At 58.4% G+C, this 25167-nt stretch overlaps 1 protein-coding gene across 1 annotated transcript in view; it reads left to right on the forward strand.

The window, feature by feature from the left end:
• Positions 1-25167, forward strand: part of ZNF618 (zinc finger protein 618) — a 166603-nt gene that overhangs the window by 16939 nt on the left and 124497 nt on the right. The window contains exon 2 of the mRNA XM_054174189.1: positions 2225-2314. Coding sequence (XP_054030164.1) covers positions 2225-2314 — 90 coding nt within the window. The remainder of the gene's footprint in view (positions 1-2224; positions 2315-25167) is intronic.

The following is a 25167-nucleotide window of genomic DNA, read 5'->3' on the forward strand; positions in this document are numbered from 1 at the left end:
AGGGAAGTGGTGGTGTGTGGAGCAGAGGCTGGGGGCTGCAGAAGCCGTGGAGGAGTCACCATGTGTATGAGGGATCTGTGTGTGTGTGTGTTTGTACATATGGATGTGTCTGGGAGACTCAGAGATTCATAGAATGGTTTGGGTTGGAAGATCATCCAGTTTCAACCCCCACCATGGGCAGGAACACCTCCCACCAGCCCAGCTTGCTTAAGGCCTCATCCAGGCAGGAGGCAGCCACAGCCTCCCTGGGCAGCCTGTGCCAGAGTCTCCCCAGCCTCACTCTCAATAATTTCTTCCTCCTCTCCACTCTCAGTCTCCCCTCTCCCAGCTCAAAGCCATTGTTCCTCATCCTGAACAGATGAAGGATTCCTCTGTGCCACTGAGAGAGCTCTCTGCTGCTGGCCCAAGAAATCTCTCAGGGGGTGAAACCCTGCTGCAAGTGGCCCTAGGTGCCCTGCAGGGGCCATGAGGAGCCTCTGCTGAACCTTGGCCCCCAGCTGCCAGGGGCTGTGTGGCAGAGCACAGCCAGGAGCTGAAACTCAGAATGTGAGGTTGGAAGGGACCCCAAGGATCAGCTGGGCCCACCCTGCTAGGTAACAGTGGAGTGCAGTCACAGAAGGGGTTGGGCTGGAAGGGACCTTCAAGATCACCCAGTTCCCACCCTCTGCCATGGGCAGGGACACCTCCCCCCAGCCCAGCTTGCTCAAGGCCTCATCCAGCCTGGCCCTCAACACCTCCAGGCAGGAGGCAGCCACAGCCTCCCTGGGCAGCCTGTGCCAGGCTCTCCCCAGCCTCACTCTCAACAGTTTCTTCCTCCTCTCCACTCTCAGTCTCCCCTCTCCCAGCTCAAAGCCATTGTTCCTCAGCCTGGCACTCCCAGCCCTTGTCCAGAGTCCCTCCCCAGCTCTTCTAGAGCCCTTCAGGTACTGGAAAGCTGCTTTAAGGTCTCCCTGGAGCCTTCTCCAAAGGGAAGAGCCCCGATGGCAAACACAGCTCTCTGGTGAGGCTGGGATGCTTCTGGGCTGTTGAGGCCGCACCAGCACAGGGCACACCAGCGGCTGGGGCAGGTCACAGTGACCCACAGGAGGTCAGTGAGCCTTCAGGGTCCTCTGTATTGTGGAACTTTGGGATGTTAGCAGGCGAGGTTCAGCTGAGCAGGCACTGCCAGCTGGGAGCCCAGCCCTGAGCACCTTCAGCAGGGAGCTGAGCAGGGCTCAGCAGCTGCCGCGGGCCAGCTGCGGGCAGGGCCCGGTGCGTGCCAGCGCCGCCGCCGCCTTTCCAGGCTCTTCAGGTCTGAATGGTTGTTGTGATTTCGTTTTACTCACCAGGCTCAGGCAGCAAATCATCTTTGGAGAGCTGCTGTTTCAGGGTGTGGGTGTAGGGATCCTTTCCTGCCCAAAAATAGCAGCAGCAGCAGCAGCAGCAGCAGCGAGCTTGCAGGGGAAGCTGGGTGTGCTTGCGTGGAAGGGCCGTCATTTAGCTTCTGCTTCCAGCGTGTTGGGAACAATTTTAGTACAAGGATTTAATTGCCTTAGAGCTATTTTTAGAAGCATTAAACCTCACTTTTCAAAACTCTGCTGCAACCAAAGCCAGCAGCTCTGCCCACGTGGGAGAGCCCTGGGAGGGAGCCTGGAGTCCAAGCTGGCGACGTGCGCCGACCCCGCCGGCAGCAGGACGTGGCCGTGGGCTGGGGGCAGAGTGGGCAGCCCCTGGGGTGCATGCTTGGAAATGAGTGGTCTGTATTTTGGGGACTTGCTTTGGGTTTTGTTGCTCTTCTGATGCCTTGGCTTCAGGAGGGGAGAGCGAAGGAAGTCCTCTCTCAGCAGGGAAAGCCTGCAGGCCGGTGGGGGTAGGGTGGAAACTGAGCTGAGGGCGTCCTGCAGATGCCCCCCTCCCCCCAGTTCCCTAGCCTGCAACTCAAGAACACCTCCAGCATTCTGGGTGTAAATCTGTCACTTGAGGTCAGACTAAAGCCCACACTTCAGGCTGTGAGCTGCAGGTCCTGAGCTTTGGCTGGCATTTGTGAGATGGGTAATTTTGAGGGTGGGAAGGGAGGCTTGTGAGCACACAGGGTAATTGTCTGCTGGAAGCAAAACCCCTTCTGGATTTTCTGCATGCGTTCTGGGAAGCTGCACCGGGAGGCATGGCTGGGTGGGGGCTGGGCTGGTAGCAGGGGGGATCTGCAAGGCCCCTGGCAATCAGCAGGATTTCTCTTTGCCAGCAGGCGATGCCGTCGACGGGAGCCCACGTCGGGCTGTCGAGATGCTCAAGTCCGTCACGGACCGACAGCGGTGCCAGCAACACCAGGGGACGGGTGAGACCTGGCACTTGAGGGCCCTGGGGTTGCTGGGGGGGGGTGCTGGGTGGTGGGCACGAGCTGGTGGGACTGGTGTGGGCTGGAGATGAGCTGCAGCAGGGAAGGTGCTGGTGGCTGAGCACCAGCGAGCTGTGTTTTGACTCCGTCAAGTTAAGGCTGATTTGGGGCACGTGGCTTTGGCTCTCTGGTGCTGGGTAATACCACTGAGGCCCACTACACAGTAACTCTGAGGGAGGGATGTTTTTACCTTCTTATCTGTCTTTAGAGGCCTATAAATTTGGCTGGCTGGTGATAACAGCAGTTACAATTAGCACGTCTCCCTGAGCGGGGTTGTTAGAGCACCGCCAGAGACACGGCCCTGGAGGGGGACCTGCTTTGCTGTGAGCTGGGCAGGAATTAAACCTGCAGATGGGTCCAAATCAATTGCATTAAGTGAGGGGAAAATACATCTGGAGCAAGTTTGCAAGATCCAAGTTGTCTCAGACGTGGTCTGAGAGCAGCAGTTCCCACTCCTGGAAGCAGCTGACGGACGTTGCAGGGATGTAGGCATGAGGCCAGTGGAGTAGCCTCAGTGGAAACTGAGGTGGCACTGGGAGAGGAGGAAAACCAGCCCAGCAGGGAGAGAAGTAGTTGATCCTTTTCCTGAAATCTTACACTGGGCTGGAGCAGCTCTCCTATGAAGACAGGCTGAAAGAATTGGGGCTCCTGGAGAAGAGAAGGCTCCAGGGAGACCTCAGAGCTGCATTGCAATATCTGAAGGGGGACTAGAAGAAGGCTGGGGAGGGACTCTTCTTCAGAAGGGCCTGTGGGGATTGGATGAGGGTCAATGGTTAGAAACTGGAGCAGGGCAGAGTTAGGTTGGACATCAGGAGGAAGTTCTGCACAGTGAAGGTGGGGAGAGCCTGGCACAGGCTGCCCAGGTTGAGGCCCTGTCCATGGAGATGTTCAAGCTCAGCCTTGCTGTGTCCCTTGGGCAGCCTGCTCTAGCTGGATGTGCCCCTGCTGCCTGCAGGGGGTTGGACAAGATGCCCTTTGAGGCTCCCTTCCCACCCAATGAAGTCTGTGACTGTGATTCTGGTTTAGTTGCTGAGAAGTAGACTTGCTGAGGGTGAGGCTTTGCTTTTGGGCCCTGCTCAGGTGTGGGACCAGCAGCGGCAGGCTGTTGGGTGTCTGCTTGCCTGACTCTGTGCTCTCCTGGCCTTTCAGAGGGCTCTTTGGCCTCCCTGCTCCAGCACAGGCACTCTTTGTGGTGGTGTGTCATGATGTGATGTTGGAAATGGAGGAGCTGCAGTGCTCCTGTCTGCTTTAAGCAGACATCTGTCTGCATTTTACAAATTAACCTAATTAAATATATATATGTAGCAATTGATGATCTTCAGCTCCCAGCACCAGGTATGTAATTAGCATCCATGGAGCCAGGAAGGAATTTTCCATCTGAGGCTGCCTTTTCCTCTCAGGGTGGTTGGGGGTTTTGTGTTGGTGTTGGTTGGGTTTGTTCTTTTTAAACCTTCAATGCTTTAATTTTTATCCTGCTCAGGAATTCACTCAGGGACCAGGTCCTGCAGGGATTCAAGCTTGTGGTCAGAGTCTCCCCACAAATGGCTTGGAGTGAAGGCAGTAAGATGGGAGCTAGCTGCAGTGCCTCAGCCTGCCCCTTGCACTCTGCAGGGTTTCATTTTGTTCACAGCAGAGCAAAAGAGCATTCTGCAGGAAAAATGGCATTAGAATATTTACATTTTTCAAGCCTCTTCCTTCCTCCCACCCCAAAAATAGCAAAAAGCAAAAAATAGTTCCCTGTCTCCTCTGGATGGATGTCATTTTCAAGTGTCTGGCCACTGTTGCTTCCAGAACACTCCAGGCCTCCACCTTAACCCTCTGTGGCAGGAGAGCCCTTCCCAACAATACCTGGGATGGATTCCAGTAATGCAGAAGTTCTGTTGGAGAGCTTCTGGTACCACCAAGGATATATTTGAGTTTGTTTTCTGCCCAAGCAATGTTTCCCCCCCCACCCCCCAACCCCACCCCAGTACTTAAGGTTTGTTATAGAAATAATTCATAGAATCATGGAGTAGTTTAGGTTGGAAGGGACCTTCAAGAGCATCCAGCTCCAGCCCCCTGCCATGGGCAGGGACACCTCCCCCCAGCCCAGCTTGCTCAAGGCCTCATCCAGCCTGGCCTTCAACACCTCCAGGCAGGAGGCAGCCACAGCCTCCCTGGGCAGCCTGTGCCAGAGTCTCCCCAGCCTCACTCTCAACAATTCCTTCCTCCTCTCCACTCTCAGTCTCCCCTCTCCCAGCTCAGAGCCATTGTTCCTCATCCTGGCACTCCCAGCCCTTGTCCAAAGTCCCTCCCCAGCTCTCCTGAAGCCCTTCAGGTCCTGGAAGGCTGCTCTGAGGTCTGCCTGGAGCCTTCTCTTCTCCAGGCTGCACAGCCCCAACTTTCCCAGCCTGTCCCCAGCCTGTCCTCTGGAGCCTCTCCATCAGCTCCAGGTCCTTCTTGTGCTGGGGGCCCCAGAGCTGGAGGCAGTGCTGCAGGTGGGGGCTGAGCAGAGCAGAGCAGAGGGGCAGAATCCCCTCCCTGTGCTGCTGCTCTCCCTGCTCTGGCTGCAGCTCAGCACTCAGCTGGCTCTGGGCTGCCAGGGACCACTGCTGGCTCCTGGGGACTTTGTCACCAACTGACACCCCAAAGTCCTTCTCCTGCAGGCTGCTCTGGAGCCACTCCTCACCCAGCCTGGCTCTGTGCTTGGGCCTGTCCAAGCATGTAATAATCTGGTGTGTTTTGCATATCAGCAGCTGAACTCATTTTGTTCACAAGAAGCCTTTTTTCCCCCCACAGACCTCTCCACTGTTCCATCTCAGAGGGTTCTTTTTTCTTAGCAAAACCCACCAAGTAACTGCCATTCCCAGCTCAGCTATTTTAATGATCCCACAAACCCAACAGGGCAGCAGCAAAGTTTTCAGAAGCAGACTGCAGGGACTTTTTTTTTGGGACACCAGAGAACTTTTCTGCAACTTTTGGGGTTGGTTTTTTTTTCCCCCCCAATAATTTCTGCTGGATTTTTCTGAGGAGCTTTCCCAGCAAGCTCTGAACTCTAAGCCTTTTGGGGTTGCTTGTTCCTGGTGGAGATGGTGGTTTCAGAGGGGACTCAGAGAGGCCTTGGAGAGCATCCCCCAGTGGGGCTGAGCTCACAAGGCAGCATGCTGGCCCTGCTCAGAGTGCCTGGGTCACATGCTGCATCATCACAGCTCACAGGATGTTAAGGGTTGGAAAGGACCTCTGGAGATCATCAAGTCCAAGCCCCTGCCAGAGCAGGAGCATAGAATCCAGCACAGGGCACACAGAACACATCCAGATGGGGCTGGAAAGGCTCCAGAGAAGGAGACTCCACAACCTCTCTGGGCAGCCTGCTCCAGGGCTCTGGGAGCCTCACAGTGCAGAAGTTCCTCCTCATGCTGAGCTGGAACCTCCTGTGCTGCAGTTTATATCCATTGCCCCTTGGCCTATCATTGGGCACAAGTGAGCAGAGCCTGGCCCTGTCCCTTCCTGACCCCCAGCCCTCAGCTATTGATAGCCATTGATCAGATCCCTCTCAGCCTTCTCCTCTGCAGACTGAACAGCCCCAGAGCTCTCAGCCTCTCCTCCCCAGGCAGTGCTCCAGTCCCTTCAGCATCATACATAACCACTGTTCCCTTCTTGAGGCCTCTACAAATCCACCCTCCAGTGTTTCCCTTCACCATTCAGTGTGGGCTCCTCAGCTTAGGAAAGATGTTGAGCTGCTGGAAGGTGTCCAGAGAAGGGCAACAAAGCTGGGGAGGGGTCTGGAGCACAGCCCTGGGAGGAGAGGCTGAGGGAGCTGGGGTTGCTTAGCCTGCAGAAGAGAAGGCTCAGGGGAGACCTTATGCTCTACCACTCCTGAAAGGAGGCTGTGGCCAGGTGGGGGTTGGTCTCTTCTCCCAGGCACCCAGCACCAGAAGAAGAGGACACAGTCTCAAGCTGTGCCAGGGGAGTGTAGGTTGGATGCTAGGAAGAAAATCTTCCCAGCAAGAGAGATTGGCCATGGGAATGTGCTGCCCTGGGAGGTGGTGGAGTCCCCATCCCTGGAGGTGTTTAGGAAGAGCCTGGATGAGCCACTGGGTGCCATGGGTGATAGGTTGGGTTATAGGTTGAATCTTGAAGTTCTTTTCCTACCTGGTTGATGCTGGGATTCAGTCATTCAGTGTTTCAGTGTCATCCTAGCTCTCTGTTTCAAGACTGAAGTCACAGAATCATAGAATGGTTTGGATTGCAAAGGACCTCCAAAGGGCTTCTAGGCCAACCCTGCTGTAGTCACAGGGACATCTCCACCAGAGCAGGTTGTTGTGCCTGACCTTGAATATCTGTAGGGCTGGAGCCTCAACCACCTCCCTGGGCAGCCTGCTGCAGTGTTCCAGCAGCCTCCTGGTGTGCAAAGCTTGTTCCTCACCTCCAATCTCCATCTGCTCTGCTCTCATTTCAAACCATTGCCCCATGTTCTGTTCCTGCAGGCCTTTGGGAGCAGTCCCTCTGCAGTTTTCCTGTAGCCCCTTCAGGAACTGGAAGGCTTGTCTATGTTCTCCCTCAAGCCTTTTCTTCTCAGGCTGCACACCCCCAGCTCCCTCAGCCTGTCCCCATAGCAGAGCTGCTCCAACCCCCCAGTCACTTCCATGGCCTCCTCTGGACCTGCTCCATCAGGTCCATGTCCTTCCTGTGCTGAGGGCTCCAGAGCTGCATCTTTGATTCCCAGTTCTCCCTCACCAGGTGCTGAGTGCTGACCCCCCTATAAATGAGAAGCAGCAAACAGTACTGCAGACTCTTCTGGCTTTCCTGGTCAGCCTGCAGCTTTCTCAGCCCTCTCTGCAGGGCACAGCAGTCTCCCAGCCAGGTCCTGTAGGACTCCAGGTACAGGGCAGATGATTCAGCTTTATTCTCCTCTCTGGCAGGTCCAGCATGCAGCTGGCTGTTACTCACCTCTGCTCCCCAGTGCTGTGCCCACCCTTGGGAGGCCCCTCCTGTCCCTAGCCCCTGGGTCTGTGGATTTTCAGCAGGCTGACATTACCCTGCTGAGGCAATGGTTTGGATAATTGCAGCATCTGCAATTTATTTAGGCAAATAGAAGCGTGAAAAATATTTGCTCTGCCTCGCTGCTGGCATTTATTCCTGGGGTGAGCTTTGTGCTTTGAGAGCCCAGGCCCAGCTGTCCTGCCTGCCCCTTCTCCCTGCCCAGCCCAGCAGGGGCTGCTCCTCTGGGCTCTGCACAGAATCACAGAATGGGAGGGGTTGGAAGGGACCTCCCGAGGTCATCCAGTCCAACTTCCCCCTGGCAGGGCAGGGTCAGCCAGGGCAGGGCACCCAGGAACACAGCCAGGTGGGTCTTGAGATCTTCAAGTCCAAGCCCCCTGCCAGAGCAGGGTCAGCCAGGGCAGGGCACCCAGGAACACAGCCAGGTGGGTCTTGAGATCTTCAAGTCCAAGCCCCCTGCCAGAGCAGGGTCAGCCAGGGCAGGGCACCCAGGAACACATCCAGGTGGGTCTTGAGACCATCAAGTCCAAGTCCCCTGCCAAAGCAGGGTCAGCCAGGGCAGGGCACCCAGGAACACAGCCAGGTGGGTCTGGAGATCATCCAGTCCAAGCCCCCTGCCAAAGCAGGGTCAGCCAGGGCAGGGCACCCAGGAACACATCCAGGTGAGTCTGGAGATCTTCAAGCAGGACCACCTAGAGCAGGTCCCACAGGAACACATCCAGCAGGGCCTTGAAAGTCTCCAGAGCAGGAGACTCCACAGCCTCTCTGGGCAGCCTGCTCCAGGGCTTTGTCACCCTCACAGTGACAAAGTTTTCCCTTCTGTTCCCATGGAACCTCCTCTGCTCCAGCTGGCACCCAGAGCCCCTTGTCCTACCACTGGACATCACCCTGACATCCCTGCCCCTCTGCTACCTGGGCAGCCTGCCCATGTGTGGTGGTTTAGAGAGGGCTGCCTCTACCCAGCACACCATGCCATGGGAGTTTGCCTGCCTGGATCCCCCTTGTTGCCCTCCTTTGCTTCCTTTCTTCCCATTTGACTGCTGCAGTTGCTTTCAAGGAGGGACCAGCAGAGCTTTGTTGAGTGCTCAGGGTGCAGTGTTGTGCACTGGCCCATTGTGGCTTCTTTACTCACAGTCAGTGCCAGCTCATCCTGAGCCAGCCTTGCTGGCTCCCAGCTTGCTGCTGGAGAAGTGCCCTCAGTGCCTCCTCCACTGCTTTACTGAATGCTGATGCCATAGAATCAGAGAATCATTGAGGTTGGAAAAGACCTCTAAGATCACCAAGTCCAACCTTCTACCCAGCACTACCATGACCACTGAAACATTGCAGTCTGAAGCTTCCAAAAGAGAGAAGGTGCCACAAAGTTTGCACTGCATCATCTACTGTAGGCTCAGAAATGCAGAGAAACATAGAGGGGGCTGGGTTGGAAGGGACCTTCAAGAGCATCCAGCCCCAGCCCCCTGCCATGGGCAGGGACACCTCCCCCCAGCCCAGCTTGCTCAAGGCCTCATCCAGCCTGGCCCTGAACACCTCCAGGCAGGAGGCAGCCACAGCCTCCCTGGGCAGCCTGTGCCAGAGTCTCCCCAGCCTCACTCTCAACAATTCCTTCCTCCTCTCCACTCTCAGTCTCTCCTCTCCCAGCTCAAAGCCATTGTTCCTCAGCCTGGCACTCCCAGCCCTTGGCCAGAGTCCCTCCCCAGCTCTCCTGGAGCCCTTCAGGTACTGCAAGGCAGCTCTGAGGTCTCCCTGGAGCCTTCTCTTCTCCAGGCTGCACAGCTCCAGCTCCCCACAGGGGAGGTTCTGCAGCCCTCTGCTCATCTCTGTGGCCTCCTCTGGCCCCTCTCCAGCAGCTCCATGTCCCTCATGCTGGGGACACCATTCTGGCTCTTAGGCTGGCAGTGAATGTGTGGTGGTTGGGTAATTTGCCCTGATGCCTTTCAGAGTTTTGGTTGGATGCTGTCTGGCCCTGCAGATTTTTGCCTTTTCCCTGTTAATTTCCCTGGGCTAATCTGCAGCTTCCTCTGTGAGCCTCAGCTGGGGCAGAACCTCAGCTCAGAGTCCAGGAAGGGAGCTGCTGAGCCCTGTCTCGAGCGAGCCCTGCTGCAAAGGAGCTGGATTTTGCTCCTGTGGTTTTCTCTGTCCTCAGTGCTTGATTTACAGCAGGATCTGGCAGGCTTCTGCTGCTTCTGTGTTTGATTTGTACTTTTATTTTTACATTAGGTTTTCTTCCTTCAGTGACTTGGTTCTCAGAGTCTTGTTCTGGGCTGGCTTTTTATGGCCTCAAGTGAAGCTTCCTCAAGTTCACCTTCTCATGATGGTGATTCCTTTCTGGGGCTGTCTCTTGGTGTCTGTTGGCCTCTGTCTGTCTGCTGTTACAATGCTCTGATCTGTTCAGCAAGCCCCCCTGGCTTGGGGATAAGCCTCTCCTCCAGGCTCCCCACCTCACCTGCAAGCCCTTTTAGCTGCTCCTTTGCCAATCTTCACACTTGCCCCATCCAATTCCCCTTGAGTTGCTTACCTGTTGGACTCTTCTGTGGCTTCTGTGCTCTGAAGGCTTGGGTCTGGCTGCATGCTGAGCTCTGCAGGGGGCACAGCAATGGGGCCAGCCTCAGAGGAGACAGGAGCAGCAGGGTTGAGTTGTTCACAGCCTATAGAATCATAGAATTGTTTGGCTTGGAAAAAGCCTCTTGAGGTCATCCATCAACCATCAACCCAGCCCCACCATGGCCATCAAACCCTGTCCCCAGCTGCCATGCCACACACTGCTTGAACACCCCCAGGGATGGAGACTCCACCACTTCCCTGTGCCAGTCCCTGACCACTCTTGCAGCAAAGCAATTTCCCCCCATGCCTCACCTAAACCTCCTTGGCACAGCTCAGGCCATTTCTCCTCCTTCTGTCACCTCCATCCCAGGCAATGCCTGGTTTCTCCTGCAGGAGCAGTGTCCATGGACAGTAGAGCAGTAGCTGTGGAGAGCTGCATGCCCTGATGTGCCTTGGACATGGTGTGGGGAGAGATCCTGTGTGGGACCTAGAGCAGCATTTCTTCAACAAGCCTGCTTTGGCATTTGCAAGTCTTTGTGGGATTCTTTCCAGTGAGGGTGGTGCCCAGGGGGGCTGTGGCTGCCCCCTGCCTGGAGGTGCTCAGGGCCAGGTTGGATGAGGCCTTAGAATCATAGAATCAGAATCACAGAATCAACAAGGTTGGAAAAGACCTCAAAGATCCTCAGGTCCAACCTGGCACCCAACCCCTCATGGCTAACCATGGCTCCAAGTGCCACATCCAATCCTTGAGCAAGCTGGGCTGGTGGGAGGTGTCCCTGCCCCTGGCAGGGGGTTGGCACTGGCTGATCTTGAAGGTCCCTTCCAAGCCATCCTGTGATTCCCTGACCCTGTGGCTAACTGCATTTTCCTCTTCCTCTGCCTGGATTTTCTGCCCTGGCAGAGCCCTGCAGCCTGTCTGCTATTTCTTGGCACTCTGCAGCCCCTGTCACCATCCTTCTCCACTCACTGGTGCTGTAGCTGTACTCTGCTCTTCCTGGATGAACTTCCAGGCCATAAATGTCCCCTGCTACCTACTGGCATAACAACACAGGTTAATGAATTGGGCTTCACTTCCCTTCTCAGTCAGCACAGCTCCATAGCTCCTCCATGGTTTGGATGGAATGCCCTGAGCCTTTTGTTTCCTCCCCAGGTTTGTGTTCCCTTTTTCCAGGGCTGTAGAACATTCATGACCTCATCCACAGAAAATGCTTCATGTCAGCTGAGTGTTCTCCTGCCCTGGTTTGATTTTCTCAGGCTTTAGTTTAAGTAGGTTTTTATGTGCTGCCATCTGGTTTCATTTTGGGTTTGATGGCATCTGGCTTGGAGGGGCTCCATGCCCTATGGCAGAAGGCCTCCTTCAGGTCACACCTTGAAACCTTCTGAACCTGCCTGGCCCTGCAGGTGGGTCCTGGTGGGATTTCACAAGGGCACCACGTGGGATTGCTGTGCTCTGTGTCACAGAGTCACAGCATGGCTCAGCTTGGAAGGGACCTCAGAAATGATCTGCTCCAAGCCCCCCTCCATGCCCAGGGACAGCTCTCAGCTAGACACAGCTGCCCAAGGCCTCATCCAGCCTGCCCTTAGAACACTCCCAGGCAGGAGGCAGCTACAGCCTCCCTGGGCAGCCTGTGCCAGAGTCTCCCCAGCCTCACACTGAACAACTTCTTCCTCAGCTCCACTCTAACCCTGCTCTGCCTCAGCTCCAAACCCTTCCCCCTGGGCCTGGCTCCATTCCCCCTCAGGAGAAGTCTCTCTGCAGCCTTCCTGCAGGATCCCTTCAGGTGCTGGCAGCAGCTCTGAGGTGCCCCTGGAGCCTTCTCCTCTGCAGGCTGCACAGCCCCAGCTCCCTCAGCAGAGCTGCTCCAGCCCTGGGAGCATCTTTGCGGCCCCCTCCAGCAGCTCTGTGTCCTTCTGCTGCTGGGGACAGCAGAGCTGGAGGCAGGGTTGAAGGTGAGGTCTGAGCAGAGCAGAGCCCAGGGGCAGAATCCCCTCTGCTGCCCTGCTGCCCACCCTGCTCTGGCTGCAGCCCAGCACACAGCTGCCTGAGGGCTGCAGGAGGCACTGCTGGCTCCTGGGGAGCTGCTCAGCAGCCAGCACCCCCAAGGCTTTTTCTCCAGGGCTGCTCTCAACCCCCTCTGCACCCAGCCTGGATTTGTGCCTGGGGTGGCCCTGACCCAGCTGCAGGACCCTGCCCTGTGACTTGTTGACCCTGATGCAGTTGGCACTGTCCTGCTTCTCAAGCCTGCCAAGATCCTTCTGGATGGAGCCCTTCCATCAATGAGTCCAGCACCACACAGCTTGGTGCCATCAGCAAACTCTGGGGGCTGGACCCAGGTGTGCCCTGCAGCTATTCAAGGCAGAGAGCACCAACCCAAGGCATGGAAGAGCTCATTTACAGCCATGCTGCCTCCACACCTCCTGCCTCCAGTTGCTATCATCCTCTTCAGTGGACACATTTCCTCTGCTGGCTTCTGCCTGCTCTGAATAGTTCTAAAGGAGCCTTTGAAGTCAAAATACACTTAGCAATTAGATCTTCTCTATTTCTTTTTGCCTTCCTAATTACCCTTTTAACTGCCTTCTGCTTATTTTAATAGATCTTGCTATCCTCTCCCTTCCCAGACTGTTTATACTCTTTAAAAGCCTGCTGCTTACTGCTCCTAACACTGTTTACATCTTCCCTCAGCCACCTCAGCTCACTTGCTGCTTCTTGCCTTATTCCAGAGCTAACCAGGAGGAAATTTCCTCTCCCATCTCTAGGGCAGTTTGTAAATGCCTCCTGGCTTTCCTACACTGCCTTCCCCTTGTATCTGGGAGAGGGATGGAAGTCTCCTGTAGACCACAAAGCACTGGGAGAGAAGCCACATTCACAGCCACTGCTTTAAGCACCTCCTCTGCCTGTGGCTGTGGCATTAGGGACAGCAGATTAGTGATTCATAGATTCATGGAATGGGTTGGGTTGGAAGGCACCTTGAAGATCATCCAGTGCCAACCCTCTGCCATGGGCAGGGACACCTCCCCCCAGCCCAGCTTGCTCAAGGCCTCATCCAGCCTGGCCTTCAACACCTCCAGGCAGGAGGCAGCCACAGCCTCCCTGGGCAGCCTGTGCCAGAGTCTCCCCAGCCTCACTCTCAACAATTTCTTCCTCCTCTCCACTCTCAATCTCCCCTCTCCCAGCTCAAACCCATTGTTCCTTATCCTAGTGTGTTCCCCAACCACCTTATTCATTAGCAACTCCTGCCTGGAAGGGTAAATGAACATCCTGATGTCCAACCCACATTGGCCCTGCTCCAGTTTCAAACCATTGCCTCTTGTCCTGTCCCCACAGCCCCTTCTGAACAGTCCCTCCCCAGCCTGCCTGCAGGTGCCCTTCAGATACTGAAATGCAGCTTTAATGCCTGCCTGTAGCCTTCCCTCCTCCAGGCTGACCAACCTCCACTCTTTCAGCCTGGACCCATTAGGGAGCTGCTCAGGGACACTGTCAGCTTGGTCAGGCTGCCCAGGGTCACATCAAGTTTGACCTTGAATGTCTCCAGGGATGGAGTCTCCACCACCTCCCTGGGCAACCTGTTCCAGTTTCTCCCCAGCCTCACTGTTCAGTGCTCCCTCCTGATGTCCAACCTAACTCTGCCCTGCTCCACTCTCAAACCATTGCCTCTTGTCCTATCCTCACAGCCCCTTCTGAACAGTCCCTCCCCAGCCTGCCTGTAACCCCTTCAGATACTGCAATGCAGCTCTGGGGTCTCCCTGGAGCCTTCCCTTCTCCAGGCTGAACAGCCCCAGCTCTTCCAGTCTGTCCTCATTAGAGAGGGGCTTCAGCCCTCTGATCATCTTGGTGGCCTCCTCTGGACCCACACTAAGAGCTCCACGTGTCTCTAGTGTTGGGGCTCCCTTATCTGGCCACAGCCCTGCAGGTGAGGTCTGAGCAGAGCAGAGGGGCAGGATCCTCTCTCTCCATCTCTGGCAAAGGGCACTGGCAGCCCAGAAGGCCAAGGGCAGCCCTTTGGCCTTCTGGGCTGCCAGTGCCCATTGCTGGCTCCTGTCTGGCTTCTCCCCCACCAGCACCCCCAAGTCCTTCTCTGCAGCCTTCCATGAGCAGCAGCCCTCCACTTGGTCTCCACCACTATAACTGCAGATTGAGATTGCATGGGGCTGGAAGGGACCCTCCAAGGTCCCCTTGTCCAACCCCCCTGCAGTCATCTGGAACACCTGCAGTGAGGTCAGGCTGCTGAGGGCCACACTGAGTCTGATCTTGAATGTCTCTGGGGATGGAGCCTCCAGCAGAGCCCTGGGCAATGCATCCCAGTGTTTCACCAACCTCAGTGGGAAGAACTTCCTTCTCAGCTCCAGCCTCAATCTCTCCTCTCCCAGCTCAAAGCCATTGCCCCTGGTCCTGGCACTCCCAGCCCTTGTCAGAAGTCCCTCCACAGGCACTGCAAGGCAGCTCTAAGGTCTCCCTGGAGCCTTCTCTTCTCCAGGCTGAACTCTCCCAGCCTGTCCCCACAGCAGAGGTTCTCCAGCTCCCTGATCATCTCTGTGGCGTCCTCTGGACCCTCTCCATCAGGTCCATGTCTCTCTTGTGTTGTGCCAGAGCTGGCCACAGCCCTGCAGGTGAGGTCTCCCCAGGGCAGAGCAGAGGGGCAGGATCCTCTCTCTCCAGCTCTGGCAATGGGCACTGGCAGCCCAGAAGGCCAAGGGCAGCCCAAAGGGCTGCCCTTGGCCTTCTGGGCTGCCAGTGCCCATTGCTGGCTCCTGTCTGGCTCCTTCCCCACCAGCACCCCCAAGTCCTTCTCTGCAGGGCTGCTCTCACTCTCACCACCCCCTAGGCTGGACTGGCATTGAGGGTTGCCCTCCCTGTGGGACACACTCCCAGCCCTGGCCCCGGGGGTGAGGGCTGGACGGGGAAGCTCTGCTGCTCGCAGGCTCCCAGCATCTCCTCCCTCTGCCTTCCCGAGCAGGGAGCAGCAATATTTATTAAACATGTCTACTTCTGCTGCTTTATTATGCATTTTCCCTCTGCTCAGTCGTGAGGGGAGTCTACACAAACCATTATCAGGATTCCTTTTGTTCCCAGCACAAACACTTTCTGCCTGTTCCCCGTGCTGACAGCCTCAGGTTTTTTTCCCACCACCCCCCCCCCCACCTTGTGTTTTTTTACCTTCCTTTATCAATTTGCTGCACTTGATAACTCCTGACTCAAGGATAACTGTCAGCTCTTCCTTTTGTTATTCCTCTTCTCTTCTCTGCCTTTTTTCACTTCTCACCAGGCTGGCAGAGCCTGGCTCCTGCCACGACCCAGCCTGCTCCTGAGGGAGGTGGCAGGCAGCAAGGGGCAGCTTGGGGCCACAGAACCCTTTGGGCTGGGAGAGACCTTTAAGATCACGGAGTGCAGCTATCAGACCAGCCCTGCCAGGTCACCACCAAACCATGGCCCTCAGCACCACATCTTTTTTCCCCCCTTGGGGGTTAGGGAGTGGAGGGAGGCTTGAAAGCCCTCCAGGGTTGGGGACTCCACCGCTGCCCTGGGCAGGCTTGCTGGGGCTTGACAACCCTTCAAGGGGGAGAAATTGTTCCTCAGGACCAACCTAAACCTCGCCTGGTGCAACCTCAGGCCACTTCCTCCTGTTCCTCACGAGAAGAGGTAACCTCCACTTCACTCCAACGTCCTCTCAGGGAGCTGTAGAGAGCAGTGAGGTCTCCCTCAGCCTCCTCTTCTCCAGACTGAACACAGAAGCAGAAGCAGAAGCAACCAGGTTGGAAAAGACCTCAGAGATCATCAAGTCCAAGCTGTCACCCAGCACCTCCTGACAACTAAACCATGGCACCAAGTGCCACATCCAATCCCTTCCTGAACACCTCCAGGGAAGGTGACTCCACATCCCAATGGCCAACAACTTTCTCTGGGAAGAACTTTCTCCTCACCTCCAGTCTAAACCTCCCCTGGCACAGCTTGAGACTGTGTCCTCTTGTTCTGGTGCTGCTTGCCTGGGAGAAGAGACCAACCCCCACCTGGCTCCAACCTCCCTTCAGGGAGTTGGAGAGAGCAAGAAGGTCTTCCCTCAGCCTCCTCTTCTCCACACTGAACACCCCCAGCTCCCTCAGCTGCTCCTCCCCAGCTCTGTTCTCCAGATCCTTCCCCAGCTTGGTTGCTCTTTTCTGGACCTGCTGCAGCCCTCAGTGTCCTGGTTGGAGTGAGGGCCCCAGATCTGACCCCAGGATTCAAAATACAACCTTCTTGGCCCCCTGGGGAGCTGCTGGCTCATCTGCAGCCACTGCTGATCAACACCTTCAGGCTTATTCCCACCAGGCAGTTTCCAGCCACTCTGCCCAGAGCCCGGAGCATTCCTGGGGTTGTGACCCAAGCACAGCACCCTGCACTTGGCCTTGTGTCCTCAATGTACATGAGCTGCAGCCTCATTCAATTTTGAACCTAGACCAAGACAGCAACCATCCTTGGCTAAAAGCACCTCCAGCCCTGCCTCCAGCTCTGCTGTCCCCAGCAGAAGGACACAGAGCTGCTGGAGGGAGGCCAGAGGAGGCCACAGAGATGCTCCCAGGGCTGGAGCAGCTCTGCTGGGAGCACAGGCTGAGGGAGCTGGGGCTGTGCAGCCTGCAGAGGAGAAGGCTCCAGGGGCACCTCAGAGCTGCTGCCAGGACCTGAAGGGATCCTGCAGGAAGGCTGCAGAGAGACTTCTCCTGAGGGGGAATGGAGCCAGGTCAAGGGGGAATGGTTTGGAGCTGAGGCAGAGCAGGGTTGGAGTGGAGCTGAGGAAGAAGTTGTTCAGTGTGAGGCTGGGGAGAGTCTGGCACAGGCTGCCCAGGGAGGCTGTGGCTGCCTCCTGCCTGGGGGTGTTCTAAGGGCAGGCTGGATGAGGCCTTGGGCAGCTGAGTCTAGTTGAGAGGTGTCAGGGATCTCTGAGGTCCCTTGCAAGCTGAGCCATGCTGTGATGACCCAGTCTGTGCCACCTGCTGGGAGCCCCATGAGGAGCAAGGGGAGCTGCAGAGCACTCAATGTTTGTTTTGTGTTGCTACTGTTTGGAAAGTAAGAGCTGTGTGCAGCGTGCAGGGAGCTGGAAGGCTTGGAGCTGCACAACAGAAACGCCTCCTGGCTGTGCTCACCTGCTAAGTGTGGAGGTGACCTCATGCCCTGGGCAGGCTGCAGGGTTAGCTCATGGGGCTTGAAGAATAGATTACCCCCCCCAGTCTGTGTGTCTGTCTGTGTGTGCCATGGGAGTGCATGGAGAGAGACATCTTGCACAGAAAGACAAAGCTGCTCATTCCCACTCAAAATGACTGTTCTGGGCTGTGTGTGCTCACTGAATGCTTCACCTCCAGATTCCTCCCTCAGTTCCACAGGCACATAAGTGAGAAAGAGGACAATGGCAGTCAGCTGGTGACGAAGTCCCCAGGAGCCAGCAGTGGTCCCTGGCAGCCCAGAGGCAGCTGAGTGCTGAGCTGCAGCCAGAGCAGGGAGAGCAGCAGCACAGGGAGGGGATTCTGCCCCTCTGCTCTGCTCTGCTCAGCCCCTACCTGCAGCACTGCCTCCAGCTCTGGGGCCCCCAGCACAAGAAGGACCTGGAGCTGCTGGAGAGGCTCCAGAGGAGACCATGAAGATGATCAGAGGGCTGAGAACTTCCCCTGTGGGAGCCTGGGAAAGTTTGGGCTGGAAGAGTTGGGGTTTTTCAGCCTGGAGAAGAGAAGACTCCAGGGGGACCTCAGAGCAGCCTTCCAGTACCTGAAGGGCTCCAGGAGAGCTGGGGAGGGACTTTGGGCAAGGGCTGGGAGTGGATGAGGATGAGGAACAGTGGCTCTGAGCTGGGAGAGGGGAGACTGAGACTGGAGAGGAGGAAGAAATTGTTGAGAGTGAGGCTGGGGAGACTCTGGCACAGGCTGCCCAGGGAGGCTGTGGCTGCCTCCTGCCTGGAGGTGTTCAGGGCCAGGCTGGATGAGGCCTTGAGCAAGCTGGGCTGGGGGGAGGTGTCCCTGCCCATGGCAGGGGCTTGGAACTGGATGAGCTTGAAGGCCCCTTCCAACCCAACCATTCTGTGATCTATGGTAATGCCACAACTGCAGTCAGTGCCTTCTGGCTCCAGGTTGATGAGTCCTGTGGCTGGGAAGCTGGGGCCTGAGTGCAGCTGCTCCAGAAGCTCTCTGGATGTTCTGGTTTATGGTCTGTGGAAGGGGCCTGGAGGCTTTGAGCAGAGCTGCTCTTCTCACAAGCTGCCCTTGCAGCTGAGCTGGAGTGTTCCCAGGGAAAGGTCTGCCTGCTCTCTCAGCATCAGACAGTGGTTAATGTTTCACCTCCAGACACAGGCTGGCATTCAGAGGCTGGGCACTTGGTAAGGCTCCTGGTGAGGGATGCGAGGGCAGATCTGGTGGTGTGAAACTGGGAGGGTTGGCTGCTGCACCATCGGGCTCTGAGGCCATCCAGTGAGATGTGGCCAGGCTGGAGGGCTGGGCAGAGGGGAACCCAATGAGGTTCATCAAGAGTAAGTGCAGAGTGCTGCAGCTGGGCAGGAGCAACACCATGCAGCAGTACAGGTGCAGAGCAGCTCTGTGGAGCAGGACCTGGGAGGCTGGGGGGCAGTAAGTTGACCATGGAACAGCAAAGTGCAAAGAAGGCCAAGGGGCTCCTGGGCTGCATTGAGTGTGGCCAGCAGGTCAAGGGAGCTTCTTCTCCCTCTCTGCTCTGTCCTGGTGAGACCACAGCTGGAGTGTTGTGTCCAGTTCTGGGCTCCCCAGCTCAAGAGGGACAGGGATCTGCTGGAGAGTCCAAGGGAAGATACAAGGATGCTGAAGGGCCTGGAACCTCTGTGTGATGAGGAGAGGCTGAGACCTGGGGCTGGTGAGCCTGGAGAGGAGAAGCCCCAGGGAGGATCTGATCAGTGTCTGTAAGTCTCTGAGGGGTGGGTGTCAGGAAGGGGCCAGGCTCTTTGCAGTGGTTTCTTGTGGCAGGACAAGGGTCAAGGAGGGCAAACTGGAACCCAGGAGGTTCCACCTCAACATGAGGAGAAACAGCTTTGCTGTGAAGGTGCTGGAGTCCTGAAGCAGGCTGCTCAGGGAGGTTGTGGAGTCTCCTTCTCAGGCCCCATCTGGATGTACTCCTGTGTGACCTGTCCTAGGGGGTTGTGCTTTGGCAGGGGGATTGGACTTCAGCTCCTACCGTTCTGTGACTCTCCTCTGGCCTGCTTATGCTGCCTTAGAGAGTATGGTTAGCAGTGCCAGATCTTCTTCTGTCCTGGTTTCTGTGTTTAGGAAGATGGATTCCACCCAGAGAAGTTGTCTGAGGGAGGTGGGAGCAGGGAGGCTGTCCCAGGGGTGGGCAGCTCCTGCTGTGCCCAGCAGCATGCCCCACTGCCAGCTGCTCAGAGACACTCCTGTTGCCCAGGGTGTGAAGTGCTGCTTGTCACCCAGCCACCACGCCACCAGAGGCTCACTGCCAGCGAACCTGGGAGGCAGTGGGCAGAGTGTGAGGCAGCTGCAGCTGGGCTCCTGGGCTGCTGTGGTTGCTTGGGCAGTGCCAAGGCGGCAGAGGCAGGTTCCCTGCCAGGCAGTGCTGGCTGCCTGCTGTCCCAGCTCCAGTGGAGGGCGGGATTCGTGCTGCCAGGAGCGTGCCCAGCTCCACTGTTCCCACATCTGTGCCTGGCATGGCAGCACTCAGGCAGAGCCCTTCAACCCCACAGCCCTGCCTGCCTCTGTTTAGCTTGGGGTTGCCAGCTCCAGCTGCTTGAGTGAGGTGTGAGCTGCTCAGCACCACGCTGCTCTCCTCAGCTCAGACAGGGCCCTGGGCCCGGGCACTGCCCCTTGCACAGCCCTTCCTTGCTCTGAGGCAGCAGAGCAGCAGGATACAGGGATTGGGAGTGGTGGGACAAGGGGAATGGGCTTCAAGTTGAGGAGAGCAGATTGAGACTGGAGAGGAGGAAGGAATCCTTGAGAGTGAGGCTGGGGAGACTCTGGCACAGGCTGCCCAGGGAGGCTGTGGCTGCCTCCTGCCTGGAGGTGCTGCAGGCCAGGCTGGATGAGGCCTTGAGCAGCCTGGGCTGGGGGGAGGTGTCCCTGCCCATGGCAGGGGGCTGGAGCTGGGTGAGCTTGAAGGTCCCTCCAGATCCAAACCATTCCATGATTTTGTGATCCTTCCTGAGCACAAATAGGCTGCAGGGGTGGGAAGGTGCCAGCAGCACCCTGGATTCACAGCCTGGGCCTTGTGTGTAGCTGGCAGAGAAGTAGCCAGCAGCAGGGTGGTGTTCTTTAACCTCGTACAGCACAAACATTGAGGTGCTGGAGCATGTCCAGAGAAGGTCAGTGAGGCTCCTGAAGGGCCTGGAGCACCTGGCCACCTGAGGGAGCCAGGGGTGTTCAGGCTGGAGAAGAGGAGGCTGAGGGAGACCTCATTGCTCTCTGCAGCTCCCTGAAGGGAGGTTGGAGTGAGGAGGGGGCAGCCTCTGCTCCTTGGTGACAAGCAACGGGAGCAGAGGAAGTGCTGCACCAGGGAAGGCTCAGGCTGGGTCTCAGGAAATGTTTCTGCACTGGAAGGGTTCTCAGACATTGGAAGAGGCTGCCCAGGGCAGTGCTGGAGTCACCATCCCTGGCCATGTTCAAGCACTGTCTGGACCTGGTGCCTGGGACATGGCTTGGTGCTGACCCTGCAGTGCTGGGTTGAGGGTTGCACTGAATGAGCTTTGAGTTCTCTTCCAAGCAGCTATGTTCTGTGATTCTGATTCTAATGGAGTGGAGAAATGTCTTAACTATCAAATACTTCAGTTTTCCAATGGGACTGGAGAGGTTTCCTGCTGAACATTATTAGCCCAGATAAGGAGTTACAGTGTTAGGAGTGCAGGAGCTGCTTGTGCAGAGAGACAGCTTAGCACTGACACTGGGCAAGTTCCAGCAGGTCTGCAGTGGATGCTTTCCATCTGCCCATGCTGGGTTAGCATCAGCCCCCTCTATTTTCACCTGTGTGAAGTGCTAATGAGAGCAGGGAGTCCTTGGGGCTGAGTGGGAAGGAAGCAAGATGGGAATCTGTCATTGTGCTCTGCTTCCCTCCTTGCCTCACAGCTGAGAGCCTCCAGCATGGTGTTGGCCAAACGATGAGCAGGGGAGAATGGGGATGGGCCTCAAGGGGAGAAAAAGGTGAAGTCAGAACTCAGTATGTGGGAAGGACTTATGCAGAAGGAGGGCCATAGAGTGGGTTGGGTTGGAAGAGAATCTTCTTACTATCCCTGGAGGTGTTCAGGGGGATTGGATGTGGCACTTGGAGCCATGTTTTAGTCATGAGGTCTGTGGTGACAGGTTGGACTTGATGATCTTTGAGGTCTCTTCCAACCTTGGTGATTCTGTGATTCTGTGATCCAGTGCCAACCCCCTGCCATGGGCAGGGACACCTCCCCCCAGCCCAGCTTGCTCAAGGCCTCATCCAGCCTGGCCTTCAACACCTCCAGGCAGGAGGCAGCCACAGCCTCCCTGGGCAGCCTGTGCCAGAGTCTCCCCAGCCTCACTGGAAAGAATTTCTTCCTCCTCTCCACTCTGTCTCCCCTCTCCCAGCTCAAAGCCATTGTTCCTCATCCTGGCACTCCCAGCCCTTGCCCAAAGTCCCTCCCCAGCTGTCCTGGAGCCCTTCAGGTACTGGGAGGCTGCTCTGAGGTCTGCCTGGAGCCTTCTCTTCTCCAGGCTGCACAGCCCCAACTCTCCCAGCCTGTCCCCACAGGGGAGGTTCTGCAGCCTCTTATCATCTCTGTGGCCCCCTCTGGAGTCTCTCCATCAGCTCCAGGTCCTTCTTGTGCTGGGGGCCCAGAGCTGGAGGCAGTGCTGCAGGTGGGGGCTGAGCAGAGCAGAGCAGAGGGGCAGAATCCCCTCCCTGTGCTGTTGCTCTCCCTGCTCTGGATACACCCCAGGAGATGTTTGGGCTCTGGGCTGCCAGTGAGCATTGCTGGCTCATGGGGAGAGCAAACATCTTGAGGCAAAGCTGTTGTGAATCAGCAAAGGAAGGTTGTGTGTTGTACTAGAGGAGGCCGCCTCTGGAGCCCTCCTGCCATTAGCCCAGGTCCAGAAGAGCTGGAAGGAAGAGCTGCTGCTGGAGGGGAGTGCTGGCTGCTGAGATGTGCTTACTGCACCAAGCCTCTCGTGCTGGAGCTGGCACCAGGGCTGCTTTCAAATCCCAGATCACTCTGGAGAGACAAGTGAACATATTGCTTGGGAACCTGCCTGCAGCAGAGGAGCTGCTCTCTGCCAGCTTCTCTCAGTGTGCTTAGGTGCTGCAAACTTGCTTGGGTGGAGGAAGAGAAGACTTGTGGTTAGTGTTAGATGTGAGAGGGCATCACGCTACCCGGCCCCAGGTGCCAGTGCCTTACACAGGCAGTTGGACCTCGGTGGCATTGCAGGAAAATCAGAACATGCCCTGTGAGCAGGGAGCACTGGAGAATTGGGCAGCCCTGCTCTCAGATCCCTTGGTTGGCCTGCAGTGACCCTGGGGCTAGGTGGCCAGCTTGCTGGCCCCATCCCAGGGTGGATTGCTGCAGCTCTCAGAGTGATGACAGCAGATTGCCTCTGAGAGCAGAGTGACCTGGAGGTGGAGTTTCACTTGACACAAGGGAGCAACAGCAAACCAGAAGTGGCTTGGCTACGGAGGGCAGCAGTTGAGCTGTGGGGCCGTGGCAGGGCTTGGCTGTGCGGGGCCTGACTCAGCTGTGCCGGGCCTGGCTCGGCTGTGCGGGGCCTGGTTTGGCTGTGCCGGCCCTGGCTCGGCTGTGCAGGGCCTGGCTCGGCTGTGCGGGGCATGGCTTGGTTGTGCCGGGCCTGGCTCGGCTGTGCGGGGCCTGACTCAGCTGTGCCGGGCCTGGCTTGGCTGTGCCGGGCCTGGCTTGGCTGTGCCGGGCCTGGCTTGGCTGTGCTGGGCCTGGCTCGGCTGTGCGGGGCCTGGCTCGGCTGTGCGGGGCATGGCTTGGCTGTGCCGGGCCTGGCTTGGCTGTGCGGGGCATGGCTCGGCTGTGCAGGGCCTGGCTTGGCTGTGCGGGGCATGGCTTGGTTGTGCCGGGCCTGGCTTGGCTGTGCGGGGCCTGGCTCGGCTGTCCTGGGCATGGCTCGGCTGTGCAGGGCCTGGCTCGGCTGTGCGGGGCCTGGTTTGGCTGTGCAGGGCATGGCTCGGCTGTGCTGGGCATGGCTTGGCTGTGCGGGGCATGGCTTGGTTGTGCCAGGCCTGGCTTGGCTGTGCGGGGCCTGGCTCGGCTGTGCCGGGCCTGGCTTGGCTGTGCCGGGCCTGGCTTGGCTGTGCGGGGCATGGCTTGGTTGTGCCGGGCCTGGCTCGGCTGTGCCGGGCATGGCTCGGCTGTGCGGGGCATGGCTCGGCTGTGCGGGGCATGGCTTGGTTGTGCCGGGCCTGGCTCGGCTGTGCCGGGCCTGGCTCGGCTGTGCCAGGCCTGGCTCGGCTGTGCAGGGCCTGGCTCGGCTGTGCGGGGCATGGCTTGGTTGTGCCGGGCCTGGCTCGGCTGTGCGGGGCCTGACTCAGCTGTGCCGGGCCTGGCTTGGCTGTGCCGGGCCTGGCTTGGCTGTGCCGGGCCTGGCTTGGCTGTGCTGGGCCTGGCTCGGCTGTGCGGGGCCTGGCTCGGCTGTGCGGGGCATGGCTTGGCTGTGCCGGGCCTGGCTTGGCTGTGCGGGGCCTGGCTCGGCTGTGCAGGGCCTGGCTTGGCTGTGCGGGGCATGGCTTGGTTGTGCCGGGCCTGGCTTGGCTGTGCGGGGCCTGGCTCGGCTGTCCTGGGCATGGCTCGGCTGTGCAGGGCCTGGCTCGGCTGTGCGGGGCCTGGTTTGGCTGTGCAGGGCATGGCTCGGCTGTGCTGGGCATGGCTTGGCTGTGCGGGGCATGGCTTGGTTGTGCCAGGCCTGGCTTGGCTGTGCGGGGCCTGGCTCGGCTGTGCCGGGCCTGGCTTGGCTGTGCCGGGCCTGGCTTGGCTGTGCGGGGCATGGCTTGGTTGTGCCGGGCCTGGCTCGGCTGTGCCGGGCATGGCTCGGCTGTGCGGGGCATGGCTCGGCTGTGCGGGGCATGGCTTGGTTGTGCCGGGCCTGGCTCGGCTGTGCCGGGCCTGGCTCGGCTGTGCCAGGCCTGGCTTGGCTGTGCAGGGCCTGGCTCGGCTGTGCGGGGCCTGGCTCGGCTGTGCTGGGCATGGCTTGGTTGTGCCGGGCCTGGCTCGGCTGTGCTGGGCATGGCTCGGCTGTGCCGGGCCTGGCTTGGCTGTGCGGGGCCTGGCTTGGCTGTGCGGGGCCTGGCTTGGTTGTGCCGGGCCTGGCTCGGCTGTGCGGGGCCTGGCTCGGCTGTGCCGGGCCTGGCTTGGTTGTGCCGGGCCTGGCTCGGCTGTGCCGGGCCTGGCTTGGCTGTGCCGGGCCTGGCTTGGTTGTGCCGGGCCTGGCTCGGCTGTGCTGGGCATGGCTCGGCTGTGCCGGGCCTGGCTTGGCTGTGCGGGGCCTGGCTTGGCTGTGCGGGGCCTGGCTTGGTTGTGCCGGGCCTGGCTCGGCTGTGCGGGGCCTGGCTCGGCTGTGCCAGGCCTGGCTTGGTTGTGCCGGGCCTGGCTCGGCTGTGCTGGGCCTGGCTCGGCTGTGCCGGGCCTGGCTTGGCTGTGCGGGGCCTGGCTTGGTTGTGCCGGGCCTGGCTCGGCTGTGCGGGGCCTGGCTCGGCTGTGCGGGGCCTGGCTCGGCTGTGCTGGGCATGGCTTGGTTGTGCCGGGCCTGGCTTGGCTGTGCGGGGCCTGGCTCGGCTGTGCAGGGCATGGATTGGTTGTGCAGGGCCTGGCTTGGCTGTGCGGGGCATGGCTTGGTTGTGCCGGGCCTGGCTTGGCTGTGCCGGGCCTGGCTCGGCTGTGCGGGGCCTGGCTCGGCTGTGCAGGGCATGGATTGGTTGTGCAGGGCCTGGCTTGGCTGTGCAGGGCCTGGATTGGTTGTGCAGAGCCTGGCTCAGCTGTGCAGGGCATGGATTGGTTGTGCAGGGCCTGGATTGGTTGTGCAGGGCCTGGCTTGGCTGTGCTGGGCATGGCTTGGTTGTGCCGGGCCTGGCTCGGCTGTGCGGGGCCTGGCTCGGCTGTGCAGGGCATGGATTGGTTGTGCAGGGCCTGGCTTGGCTGTGCGGGGCATGGCTTGGTTGTGCCGGGCCTGGCTCGGCTGTGCCGGGCCTGGCTTGGCTGTGCGGGGCCTGGCTCGGCTGTGCAGGGCATGGATTGGTTGTGCAGGGCCTGGCTTGGCTGTGCCGGGCCTGGCTTGGTTGTGCCGGGCCTGGCTTGGCTGTGCAGTGC

The sequence above is a fragment of the Dryobates pubescens genome, chromosome 29 (genome assembly GCF_014839835.1).
Source record: "Dryobates pubescens isolate bDryPub1 chromosome 29, bDryPub1.pri, whole genome shotgun sequence".
Taxonomy (NCBI): domain Eukaryota; kingdom Metazoa; phylum Chordata; class Aves; order Piciformes; family Picidae; genus Dryobates; species Dryobates pubescens.